Here is a 14,008-nt window from a genome sequence, read left to right on the forward strand (position 1 = left end):
TCACTAGGTTTAGCCCTATGAATCTGCACCGTACTCTTACACAGCACCACAAGAAAATCCTTGAGCTCAGATGTTTGGGAAGACCTGGGGATGGGGAGGCACCTCCTGCCACGACAGGTATGTTTATGATCGTGGTGTGTTTTAAACAGGTCATGCAAGACCACTTTTTTGACAAAGTAATGCCTTATTTACGAAGCAGAACCAGAGGGCCCCATGGCTTAATGGCTAGCAACTACTTGGTTGTAGGTGGATAACACTCCAGCTTCTCAGGGCATCACTCTACATTGTGTTCCCTTAACCAGGAAGAGTAGCATTTACTCAAGAGGCACCAGGACAATGCGATAAGACCATCTCTGCAGATCACCTCTTGAAGTTAGGATCAATTCAGATGATCCTCCAAACCTGGGTCTGGAAGATTGTGAATGAGCCATGCACGCGCATGCGCCCTTCTCCTTTCCTTTATGTGTCTTCCTCTCCATTTCCCATTTAACACTAGCCATTTTGCCGCGACATCCGAATACACAGACTATAGTTAGCGCTCTACCTCTAACCTGGAAACCATGGTCTCCAATCCCAATTTGAAGGGTAAGTGCTGACCACAGCCTGCCAATTCGGGGTCTCATGGCAATCAACAGCTGTCCATGAATGGATGGACAGAGAAGGTGCACGTGCACAGCTCATTCAAGATCCGCCACACCACAGCTTGGCACATCATCCTGACTGAGCCCCTGATTCCAACCCTGGGCCCATTACTGTCACTGTTTGGGGGCTACCGGGAAGTGAACCTGGCAAAAATACCCTTAAATAATATTAACACAGTAGGGGAGAATCATCACCTTACACGAAGAGGCTGAGTACAGGCAGATAGAAGAACATGTATTTATTTAACATGTGACAAGAATTCTAAGACAAGAATTCTGAACGATACCCAATCTGACTCTACACTTTAGGAGAATGAAAATAATGATAATAATTAAAAAAAAACATGCAAGGGCTTCACTGAAGAGGTAACTACTAGAAAGGATTTACAACAAGCATTGTGTGAAAATGAGCAAGGACTTTAAAAAACAAAAAGACATGTAAGCAAGTGAAATAAGAAATCCCAATCCAGAGGTTAGGAGAGGGCCATCTGGGCAACATGGAGAGTTTTCAAAAGAGTGTATATTTACCTAGCAGTGGGGAATTAAATCCTCAAAAGGCAGCCACTCTCCATACATGGGATAATGGCAAAGGACAGAATGAGGCTTCCAGGGAAAAATGGATATATTACATTAAATTAAATATGTACCAATGTAGTTGTTGCTATTTAAATAATTGCTGCTAGTAAGTCTCTTGAAAAATGAACTATAATCACTATGTATTAAAGGATTTGCCATTTTAAAAAATCAGAAGCTGCTAATAGTTGCTGATGCTATTGATCATTATCTGTGAACTGATTTAAACTATTACAAAGCAATTATAATTCGACTAATTGTTACTGAGTCTGCAGACTATGAGATAGATCCTGGCTACCCAATTTGACTCCTCTTAGTAGAATGAATAGTTGTCAATGATATCGAAAGAGTTATCATCTGTTTGTCTTTCTGGTGAGGAATTTATGCAGACCTTGTAGGGCTGAATTATTGGTGTTGCTATTTACTGAGCAGTATTTGATGATTAGCAGTAAGAGGAATTACTGGCTGTTTTTAACATGTTTTTAATTGGGTGAAATGAGCCGTTTCTGAACCGTGTTCTAAAGAGCCTTGGCATTCCTATATCAGCCTTCCCCAACCTGGCACCCAGATGCGCTGGCCTGCAACTCCCGTAATTTCCAACCTGCAATGGCCATTAGAAGGCTATGCTTTCGAAGATTTTCAGAGTTCCTCAGTAATTTTCAGTAATGATGGATAAACTTCCCAGGAAGGCCGAGAGTTGTGAGACCCAGAGGTCTACAAATACTGGCTTGGCTTACCCAGCCAGCTGGTTCTTTTACCATTTCCAGTTAAAAAGGATCTCAAGCAGGCAGAACTGGTAAAGGCCACCAGAGACCCCAGAGGAACCACTGCCCGGCAGAGAAGACAGTACCGGGGTAGAGGGCAGTTCAGCCATCCACCACTGCTTAGCTTCCCCCTGCAATGCACAGGAGAGTGATGGGTGTGCTCTCAGGTCACGCGCGGAGACAGCAGGGGTGCAACTGGAGAGGGGTTCAATTAAACAAGCTTTGCTATCAGAGTCCACGTCAGGCAAAATCAGCAGCATCATAAAAGGAGAAACTGAGGGCGTTCTCGTCGAATGGCTGGCTGCACGCACACATCTGGAATGATGCTGCCAAAGCCTTCGTTGCAAGCTGGACTAGGGCAACCGAAGACTTTGCCAAGTGAGAATTGACAGTAAAGCTGTAATTCTGCTTTCCCCAACCTTGTGCCCTCCAGATGTGTAGGACAAACTCCCATCACCCCAGCACAGCTGGAGATCCTGGGAATTTAGTCCAACACATCTGGAGAACACAAGGTCAGGGGAAGTTGCTATAACAGACATTAAGTATGAGAGAGATCGCCATCTTCTTCACGGGCACTGCTAGAGATTATACTCCCTCCCACCAACTCTGGGAAAAATCCTATTCAAGGAAGTTTTTTTTTTTAAATCTAGTCTTCTTTTAAAGTAAAAAGTGACAACTAAACTTTTCAAAGGGGTTAAGATTGAAAAGTTCGCTGCTTCCATTTTCTAACAAATATCTTATCATCAATATGGGAAACATTCACGTCAGAGCAGCCAAGCAGTATTTTACTCATTTAAAGAGAAGAATGAAAATCTTATTTTCCATTTAAGAAATTAGACCGTGAGGGTGCTCTTGTTCAAATTGACATTAATAAGGAGTAGAGCTGGACATTTTAGAGGCAAGAATATTGGTGTTTGCATAACAGCACTTAAAAAAAAGTAATGGAGTTTTGCAAAAACTGCATGAGAGGTGGGAAGAAAAAAAGATATTGCAAACTGACTAATAATAAGAACAGCACAAGTGATAGGTTTATAGCCTTTTGTAAGAATGTATATACCTCAAACCTGGCATGCAAATTTAAGGTTCAAGAATATTTGACTAGAATCGCGAAATCTAACACAACACAGGTATGTTTCCTTGACAGCTGAAGGGGGCGAGGGAAGTGAAGCGAAGCTAGTCATTAAGAACTGATGGGCAATGAGTCCTCTGGGCCTGAGGGCCTACAAGTCATTACATCGATTGCCCAGGAATGTCTGCTGCCAGGCTAATATGACAACGTTATCTACGCTTATATGGTAGTAAATGCTACTGTAATCACTGGGTCTTAGGCTGTTAAGAGATGTAAAGCATGCAGCCAAAACCTATACATTTTACTCAGAAGTTCTAGAGACTTCATTGGGACTTACTCCCTGGTGGGTGTGCACAGGACTGCAGGCACAGGTGGCATGCATCTTTTTGCCGAGTTAATACACACAGATGGGGTTCAGGCTGGAAGGAAGGGATGTGGGAAGGTCCCAGTTGTTTCTGCAATGATTCTGCCTTGCCAAAAAAAGGGGCATCATTTAGTGGGGGTGGAGACACGCTAATTTCCAGCAACAAGTGTGATTTTTCATGTGGGCAGTGATTCTCTGTTTTTTAATTTTACATGTAAATGTGCACCCTTGTGTGTCATCCCCTGTTTAAAGGCAATGATTTAGCTCAGGGGTGGGTACCTTGTGGCCATCCAGATGGTTTGGCCTACAACACCCATGATCCCTCACCACTGGCTATACTGGCTATGGTTGATGGGAGTTGTAGACCAGAACATATGGAAGGCCACAAGTTGCCCTCCCCTGGACTAGATGAACTGCACAATGTTCCTTCCCAGTTTAGAAGTACGTGTGTAGCCTTGTCCTTTTACATTTTAATAAAGCCACTTTCACAAGGTCCAGAGATAGGAAGAGAAGTTGCTCAACTGCGCATCCTTTTCCCCATTAGGATTATCGCATTCTTCCTTGTTGTGCGTGCAGTGGGGCTTAGCTGTGCAACAAATTACAGCTTTTTCTTCTTTTTCTGAGCCAATTTGCAACAGCTGCCTATAAAGCTTGTGATTTTATTTGGGACATTAAGCCACAAATGAAAATATGCAATTTTTGCTTCAGGAATCTAAGATCACTGATATTCGCAGCATGTCATTAGCTGCAATACAACTACCAGGCACATACGTTAGATCATGGGCCACGGTTGTTTCGTTGGCATCACTGCACTTTGATTTTATTTAAATTGTTGCCTTTATTTTACTGGTTTGTATCTCCCCTTCCCCAGCTTAAAATGTTTTTTTAATAGTTCTGTAAACCACTCAAAATGCTAGTTTTAATCAGAAAAGCAGAACAAGTTGTTTTTAAAATGACAACAGGAAGTCTTTAACAAAAAAATCATTTTGGCATTTTAAAACTATGGGAAGAGAGAGGCTTTTACAGGCTTAGGGTTATTGTTTTAACAGGAGTGGAACAGCACCATTTGAGGAACCGTGCATTACAATGAACACCAGACCCCCATTCTTCAAGTAATTTTTAAAAAAATGTTATCTGTTGACACACTGTTATGAAGCATCAGATCAGACAGACAAATTTTCAATCTTTATTAACAGGGGAAAAAGGACTTGGAGGGCTTTTAATCCTCTATTTAAATGAAATTCTATTAGGAAAAAAATAAAGAGAGAGAAATCTGATAGAACAGAAAATAAGAACAGAAATGGACATCAACAATGATTACTGACATAGCTTGGGAATACATATTCAATTGGGGACAAAAGCACTCGACTGCCATTAATTTTGAAAGTATTTCAGAACTCTCTAAAGTTATACAGAATGCACATTAAAGAAAATCTAATGGAAGAAGTTGGAGGTGCAATTGGGACCAAGCTGATGGGTTCCACGTGAACTGTCAAGAAATATTGGGAAAGAGTTGGTTAAAGTAATAGCAGAAATCACTGGATACAAATTTACACTGAATCCTATTGTGACCCCTTTGAGGATATTCAATAATGTCTCCTTATGACTGATGGATGGCTGAACTGGTTTGGAATGCCCTCCTCATGGGTAAATTAACACATATGATGATCAGGCTGCACGAAGGGAAGCAACAAGAAGTATTCCAAAAAGTGGTCTTTATTTACTTATTACTGGAACACAAGATCTTCAACATAGCGTTAAACCTAATATTTTGGAATGGGTAACGTTTATGTCACTGTTGATTTTTTCGCTCCCTTTTTCTATCTACTGGAAGACTGTGTGCTGTGTCTGATGAGGAACAGTAATGACAAGGGGGGAAAAAGGCAAGAGAGGCGCAAAGAGACAGAGACAGAGACAGAGAAAATAAACAGTACAGACCTCTGATCATTTCATTCTTCCTAACCTACCTGAATCTCTGCGCCTGGTGATGGACGGGGCCTCCAAACCGTCTAGCTGGCGAGTGGTACAGCTGTGAGAGCAATGCCACGTTTTTGTTCTGGTTGGGGTTGGCGGCAAATTTCACCGTGATTGGTTCAGAGGAGCCAGGGGGCTTGTGACCGTTGAAGTTTGAGATGGCCTCTTCAGCTTCTGATCTCTTGTCAAACCGGATAAACGCCACCCCTCGGGACAAACCTTGAAGCCAAAGCAACAGAAATGCAGAGTAAGAGATCCCTTCCTTCCATTTGCTCCCAACTGAGTCCTGCTTTGACCAGATTGCATGGCATCAGTTGGGCACTTTATAAATTCCTAAATAGACTAGGTAAGATTCCTAAAATGACATAGCATCCAGCAGAACCACTGCCTTGCACACCTGTAGTTTGGTCAACCAGCACACGTGAGTTGATAATGCGTCCAAACCGTGAAAACATGTCTTCAACATCTTTCTGCGTCATTGTCCGTGGCAGCCCACTAATGTACAAGTTTGCATCTTTGATGACTTCAGAGCTTGGGCGGGCATATGACACCTTAAAAAAAAAAAAGGAAAACAAAATGAACTATTGATTTAGACACGAGTTCATTAAGTTTTTGCTGCTTGACTCCCTCCAGAACTTCTAGCACACAGTCAGCTTTGTTTCACACTTGCACCTGCCGTTTCCAAATATTTTAGCAGTAAGAACACTTTGATAATGAAACCAATTACTTGGGGACAGACTCTACCTCACTGCAAGTCTTAAAGCAGAGGCTGGACAGCTATCTATTTGGGATGCCCTAGCTCTGGATTTTCTCCAGTGAGCAAGGTGTCGGAACTAGATGGCCTAAAAGCCCCAGCCCCTTCAAACTCTAGGATTCCAGTTTAGTTAGGAAGATGAGCAGCAAAAGCAATTCCTTTATGAAAACCTCCAGTAGGTTATATATGCTGGGCTTCTTATTTTACACCAGAGACTAAAAGAACAATTGGGTAAGACTAAGCTCCAATACTGTGGGTACCCCTACCTTGTAGGTCACCTCATGGAAGCCAGTTCAGGTGCTGGATATAGCACAGGAACAACCCAGCTGTGTAGAAATTTGCACCAGGAAGGTAAAAAGGTGAGGACTGTATATATTAGAACAGCCTTCCCCAACCTGGTGCCCTCCAGGAGTTGTAGTCCAACACATCTGGAGAGCACCAGGTTGGGGAAGGTTGTTCTAGAAATATCCATGAAATTACTCCTCCCAATACACAGAGAATGCCTACAGGATTGTTTTTTGGAGAGCATAAATATGGGCTGGGAAACTTAATCACATGCAGAGACAAATTCACAAAAATGGTAAACGCCCCCTCCCCCGTGCCCAAAGTGATCTTCCTGGGTGTGGCCACTCAGCCCAGTACACAATTTCCTTACTACTCAACTCTTGGAACACTTGGCCATTCATGGAAAAACAGAACACAATGCAATAAAAGAAAGCAGGAGTTAAGTTTTCGCATTTGATCAAGCTCCCCAGTTGGGCTTTCGTAAGGCAGAGAATGTGATGCTTGAAAGGGTACAAGCAGCTCTTTCATGGGGGAATGGCAGCCAGCACACAGTCACGCGATTCCATTTACAAAGCGACGGCAGCTGTGCTGCTCGCATTGTGAGCCCAGCCCCCTTATTCCCTGACCCATGGCTTGTCCCTTCAGCTTGTGAGCCAGGCAGCTGGTGGAGTGCCAATCCTGATTCCTGTTGCTTCCTTAAGAGCTCTCCCTCCACACACGCAGTAGACCCAGGCATACATATTTTATTTAGGGCTATAGCGTTTTGACTATTAACCGGTTGGGTCACTTGGTTGTAAAAAACAGATAGGGGCCCTCAGATAGGCTGCAGACATTAACATTTTGAATTATTTTTAAATATAAGATCTTATAAGAGCGGTGGATGGAAAGTGCCATCTTAGAAAAGGCATTTCCTCGTGCATGAGGGTGAACACCTCTTTGCAGGGGCACATACAACCCCAAACCAAACACACACTTTTTTCACACTGCTTATTAGAAACACATAATTGTTTCCAATAAGCAGGTTTATGCAGATCAACTTAAACTGATACAATCAACCAGCTAAACGTTTCTTGACAGACTTCTAATATTTTAAAGATAAGGGAATATACCAAAGACAGAAATGCGTACATGAAGACACACTCTTCATTGTCAAAGTCATGTATCTGATGAAATAAGCACTTGTCTTAATAGATCTGGCTACCTTTAAAGATGCTACAAGACTCTTGATTGTTTCCCCTAAATAGACTAACACATCTGCTCTTCTAGAATTCTGGCTCACGTATCGCAACGTATACCTACACTATTGTAAAGGCACAGCAGGTAATCTAGGAGCCACAAGAAGCACAGACATGCTGCTGCGGGGGCAATAGGAGCCATGGAGCAACTGAAGGTTTAAAGAAAGCATCTGGAGGGAAAGAGGAATGAGAAATCCTAGGCGGCCAACTCCCACTTGACATAGCTGGTACAGTCACTTTTACCTTGATGGTTTTGGACTGAAGCCTCAAGCCATTCAGTGTGTTTATTGCTCTTTCGGCATCTTTAGCAGTCACGTAGTTCACAAAGCCATATCCCAAGCTGTGTCCTGTAGGGAACAAAAGGAATGTTATATACACATATATAAAAAGTGGTTCTCTTGAAATAAGTGGGAGAGGGAGACTTCACTATTTGCTTCACTGTTCATTAAAATGAACACGCTATATTTGCATTCTTCTGGGACACGATTTGTTTTTTATGCAAACAGCTAAAATGCCACACTAAGCAGAGGGGAATCACAGCAAGGTCTTCTCATTCTGAAGACCTGGATATATCCCTTAAATTCCTCAACAACAACATAAATTATTATCCACAATGCAACAATGTAAGTTATCCACAGTGAAGGTTCCCAGCCCATGCCTACATCTGCATGTACAATAAAGAGAGGGGTAAATAAAAGATTCCAGGAATGCTCTAGGAGTGACAGAAAATGGGGGCCAAGATCCAAAAATCTACTTGAAGGGTGCTCCTAAGGTTTGGCAGGCCCAAAGAACCAGCGGGAAATATTGGTTCTCCCTGTCTGGCTACCCCATCCTCTGGACCCTGCATGAACTGCTTCTGAAAGTCCCTCCGTTTCAAACATGGGTTTGCCTATGTGGCATGGGGGAGTTGCTGTTTGGACACACTGAACTGGTTATGGCGTTCTCTGGATTCTGTACTAGCTTAGTGAAGTTTGCTCTGTTCTTCACAACTGTTTCAGAAGCAACCAGACTTCATAACCCCCCCTTTTTTTACTATTGCATTAAAGCTCATCAAGATAAAGCATCCATCCACCCACAGAGAGAACTTCTATGTATTCATTACAGTTTGCAGTTGACAATGCAGGATATTTTATTACAGCCTTTTTGTTTTGTTTTTTTACCTGCAACTTTGTCTCGAATAAGCTTGGCAGATTCAACTTCCCCAATGCTGCTAAACAGGCTCCGCAGCTCATCCTGGGTCATATTCTGAGGAAGGTAGTTAACAATTAGGTTTGTCCTACCGATATCATCCCTGCAGTCTTCAGCCATGTGATCTTCATAACCATTAGACATTTTAATTAGAAAATAAACCTGTCAGAAGACAAAATGCACTGTTTAGTTCTGCGTATCTGTCGCATTTTTTAAAAAGAATAAGACAAACTGAAAACCAAATATTAAAATATTAAAGACAAACAGGTCACTACAATGCTCATATCAACAAGATGCTGATTGTTACCACACTTTTCAGGTCAAAAATAAGGTTCAATATGACAAAGCTGTCTTTTTACATAGAATAAAGTCAGAACAAAAAACGGAACATAGAACGCAGGAGTACAGTCTTGCAATTAACAAATTTATTTCTGAAAAATGTAGCTCTCTGCAGCTACTGCAAATTTCTGGTCCATATACAACGTATTTCTCCCAACTAGATTAAAAGATAAACAACTATCAGTACACCGTCTGAACTGGTCATACCTGCTAATGGTTTCACTGCACACTTCTCTTTAAAAAAAAGTAAAAAAAGGTAAAGGTGTCCCCAACCAGTCGTGTCCGACTCTAGGGTGCGGTGCTCATCCCCGTTTCTAAGCCGAAGAGCCAGCGCTGTCCAAAGACGCTTCCGTGGTCATGTGGCCAGCATGACTGAACACCGTTACCTTTCCCGCCGAGGCGGTACCTATTTATCTACTTGCAATTTCTTGCTTTCGAACTGCTAGGTTGGCAGAAGCTGAAGACGGGAGCTCACTCTGTCACGCAGCACTCGGGTCTCGAACTGCTGACCTGCCGACCTTCCAGTCTGCAGTTCAGCGTCTTAACCACTTCTCTTTAGACGCAATATATAACCGTGGTAAAGTGTATGTTGACTTACTGGGGGGAAAGGCCTCAGTTCAGCACCTCAGTTAAATCCCCAGCATCTCCAGGCAAACGGCAGGCACATGTTTTAACTTCCTCTGCTGGCAGCGTATACTACACTGTGCTCATCCTGCTAGGTTTACACCAAGGCTGTCTTCGCAGATGTTCTACGAGGAGCTGATACTATTGACATAGGGGCCACAGCTCTGTGGCTTTACATTAAAAAAAACTCTCAGGTTCAATCCCAGACATTTCTGGTGAATCCATCCTAGCCAGGACTGGGAAAAAAGACTGTGAAACTGCTACCAGTCAGAGCGGACAAGACACAATTAGCCTGACTGCTTTAGCCTTCTAGTTTTATGAAAAAGCCCTTGAATTATAATATAACTTCTGTCTTCTCTATGTCACTCTGCCAGTGGGGGAAAGCAACACATTCTTAGCAGCCACATTAAAAATAGCATGTTTGTTTCTGCATGCAGATGTGCAAAAATTTAGGAGCACTCTTAAGCAGGGCTGGCAAACCATTCATAACCTGCCTGTGTATGTAATCTGCACGAAAGGAGGGCCGAAGGGATGGGTCACAATTCTACAGTCCTCCCGCAAACCAGGGTTATCCATGACTTCTGCACCAACTCTATAAGGATCCCACATGCTGTTCTCCCTGCTTACCTTGGAGTTATCAGCTCTGGGAGCTTTCAAAGTATGGTTCTGCATTAAAGGCAGCAGCTCTACAGGAGCTGCATAAATCATGTATACAAGATGGAAAGAGGGACATATTACCAAGGAGGGGGTTGCCTGAACCTGTTAAGGATGGTGTCAAGACAAAGGCCCAGAATGAACCGGGGCTGGCAAGGGATGCTAAGAAGAACAAAAGGGGCTTCTTTGACTATGTTAGGAGGAAGATCAAGGAAGGGGCAGGCCCACTGCTGAAAGAAGATGGGGAATTCTTAACAGGTGATGGAGAGAAGGCGGAACTATTCAACTCCTATTTTGCCTCAGTCTTCTCCCACAAGGGGAGTTGGTTCAATCTGGAAAAAGCAGAACAAATGATACATGGAGGGATTTCAGGCCACAATAAAGACATGGCTAGAGAGCACTGAGCTACTTTAATCGAGTACAAGTCTCAAGAGCCAGAAGAATTACATCCTCGGGTGCTGAAGGAACTTGCAAACATTAGTTCAGAGCCACAGTCTGCAATCTTTAGGCACTCCTGGAGAACAGGTGAGGTGCTGGAAGACTGGAGATGGGCAAATCTTCAAGAAGGGCAAATCTTCAAGAAGGGCAAAAAGGTAGATCCAGCAAACTACAGACCAGTCAATTTGATGTAAACACCAAGCAAAATTCTTGAACAGATGATTAAATGGTCAACCTCTGGCCATCTAGAAAATAATGTTTTGATTACTATTGGTCAACATAGATTTGTCAGGTATAAGTCATGACCAACCTTATCCTTTTTGATAGAGTTACTAGTTTGGTGGATCATGGGAATGCTATGGGCACAGTATATCTTGATTTCAGCAAAACATTTAACAAGGTTTCCCACGATATCCTTGTTGACAAGATGGTAAAATGTGGGCAGGACAATGCTACAATTAGGTGGATCCATCGCTGAGTGCCCTCTTCAGCGCTGTGGAGCCTGATCAACTCCCTGGTACTCCAGGGGGTTGAGGATGATGAAACAGGCTGGACAACGGCTAAAGCGCAGGTCTAGTCGTGAAGGCAACCAAACAGCACAGAAACATACCTACTGCATGGTGGTAAGAGCAGTGCAAAGGGCTTATTTTACTGTCTCCATCGCATCCAGTGGAGCTTTTTGAAGTGGTTTGGGGGCTGCTAACATTGGTTCAGGCAAACAGAGCCTTTGCCCCTTCAGAAGACTGCTGTAATTCTTCTGCTAGGACAAAATCATCCAACTCTGCAGAAATCTTGATGCTGCACTTACTGCCATTCCAAATGAGGCATCCAATGCTGTACCTAGCAAGATATTATAGGATAAGTTTAAGTTTGTGCAGCCTGAGGACATTAATAAATTATCTGAAATGCTCAGCCACGTACTCTCTCGATCCTTGCCCTCCTTCGCTGATTAAAGCTCACCAAGGAGGTTTGACTGGGTAGGTTCTGAGTGTGGTGAATGCATCCTTGTTTGTTTGTTTGTTTATTAATCGCCCATCTGGCTGGTCACCCAGCCACTCTGGGCGATGTACAAAGTATATAATAAAACAGTTTAAAACAATAAAATTCTATGGTAAAAACATTTTCTAAAATACCCTAACCCATCCGAAATGCCTGCCTGAACAACCACGTTGTTGTAATTTTACCATGTAAAAACCATGTAATTTTAATGCATGGTGGAAGCTCATTAAAGAGGGGGCATGGCGGAGTTCCCTAGGGAGGGAGTTCCACAGAGTGGGGGCCACCACAGAGAAGGCCCTCTCCCTCGTCCCCACCAGCCTAGCTGTCCTGGCTGATGGGACAGAGAGAAGGCCATCCGAGGCTGATCTTGTTAAGCGGCCTGTCTGGTATTGCTGGAGGCACTCCTTAAGACAGGCTGGGCCAGAACCATATAGGGTTTTAAAGGTCAAAACCAACATCTTGAATTTGGCCCGGAAAACAACCGGTAACCAGTGCAACTCCTTCAGCACTGGAGTGATGTGATCTTGCTGGCGGCTGCCTTTAATCAGGCGAGCCGCCGCATTCTCTACCAGCTGCAGCTTCCGAACCGTCTTCAAGGGAAACCCCATGTAGAGCGCATTACAGTAGTCTAAACAAGAGGAGACCAGGGCATGTACTACCGATGGGAGAAGATGGTCAGGAAGGTAGGAGTGCAGCCGCCATATCAGATGGAGTTGATACAGCGCTGTCCGGCTCACAGCTGACACCTGAGCCTCCATGGACAGCTGGGAGTCTAAAATGACCCCCAGGCTGCAGACCTGGTCTTTCAAGGGTAGCCATACCCCATTCAACACCAGGTCAACATCCCACAGCCTCTTCTTGTCTCCCACCAAAAGTGCCTTGGTCTGGTCAGGGTTCAGCTTCAGCATATTCCTCCTCATCCAGCCACTCACCGTCTCCAGACATTTGGACAGGGATTCTATGGCCAACTTTGGTGAAGATTTGAATGAGAGGTAGAGCTGCGTGTCATCTGCATATTGATGACACCGCACCCCAAACCTCCTGATGATAGCCCCCCCAGCGGCTTCCCTTGTTGGGGGGGGGGTACCTGCTGACTTGAAAGAGGTGGGGTTGCAACCACTCCTCAAGGAGTCCACCCTGGACTCTACAGTACTTGATAACTACTGCTCGGTCACACGTTTTGGGAAAGGTTTTTGAGAGAGACATGGCAAGGCAATTGTAGACATTACTGAGGATACCTATTATTTTGATCAATAAATCACTTTCTTCCTGATCCAATGTGACTTCTGGTCATTTTGGAGAGTCACAGGCTGAACAGATGTTAGTCGGCAATGTCACAGTGCCCCGACGGCACTTAGTCATTAATAGTTCTTTTAGGAAGGATAGTCTCGTTAGAATCTTCTGTTGTTCCTGCATTAGTAGAGTGTCAAAACTTACCATTAGCTTTCGTTCTTCTGGAAGGAAATATTCCTCACCAGATCCGTTATCTTTATTAAAAAAGAATCGATCTCCCTGTTCCACTGATCCGCTCATACCTGACTATGCATTAGCCCTGGAGCCCTTAGTGGACCTTGCAGTGGCTTTTGGTATCACTGACCATGGTATGCTTCTGGACTGGCTTTATGAGATGGAGATCAGAGGCACTGTTCTTCAGTAGTTCTGGACCTATTTGCATGGTCTGTCTTAAAGAGCAGATTTTGGGGGAGTGCTCATTGGTCCCCTGGCATTTAGGCTGTAGGGTGCTGCAAAGCACTATTTTAACCCCAGTGCTATTTAATGTCTATATGAAGCTGATGGGAGCAGTAATTAGGCAATTTAGAGCGGAGTGCCATCAGCACACTGATGACACCCAGCTTGTTTCTCTAAGCTCTGAATCAGGAGAGGGTGTGCCAGTCCTGAACCTGGATACAGTGGAGGGCTGGATGAGGGCCTATCAAGACAGAGGCTCTGTGGGTGAGCAGCTCTCATGTCTGGGAACTGGGTCAGTTACCTGCTGTAGAGGGGGTTACACCTCCCTTGAAGGAGCAGCTGCATAGTCTGGGTGTGCTCACTGATCCACCACCGTCACTGGATCTAGCAGAGGTGGACTGATTGGGTGGGTCCAGGG

At 43.9% G+C, this 14,008-nt stretch overlaps 1 protein-coding gene across 5 annotated transcripts in view; it reads right to left on the minus strand.

Moving 5' to 3' along the window:
* Window positions 1–14,008, minus strand: part of LOC146333554 (ELAV-like protein 1) — a 52,199-nt gene that overhangs the window by 26,042 nt on the left and 12,149 nt on the right. For 3 of the 5 annotated variants that reach the window (XM_084825905.1, XM_084825901.1, XM_084825902.1), the window contains exons 2-5: window positions 8,820–9,009; window positions 7,903–8,006; window positions 5,783–5,936; window positions 5,379–5,604 (exon numbers count right to left, since the gene is read on the minus strand). In XM_084825905.1, the coding sequence (XP_084682031.1) occupies window positions 5,379–5,604; window positions 5,783–5,936; window positions 7,903–8,006; window positions 8,820–8,991 (656 nt within the window). In that variant the 5' untranslated portion in view covers window positions 8,992–9,009. Of the gene's footprint in view, window positions 1–5,378; window positions 5,605–5,782; window positions 5,937–7,902; window positions 8,007–8,819; window positions 9,010–11,512; window positions 11,743–14,008 lie in introns of all 5 variants that reach the window. The other 2 variants (XM_084825904.1, XM_084825903.1) reach the window with 1 other exon arrangement.

Source organism: Heloderma suspectum, chromosome Z, assembly GCF_057233095.1.
Source record: "Heloderma suspectum isolate Gila_16-S chromosome Z, 16-S_ref, whole genome shotgun sequence".
Taxonomy (NCBI): domain Eukaryota; kingdom Metazoa; phylum Chordata; class Lepidosauria; order Squamata; family Helodermatidae; genus Heloderma; species Heloderma suspectum.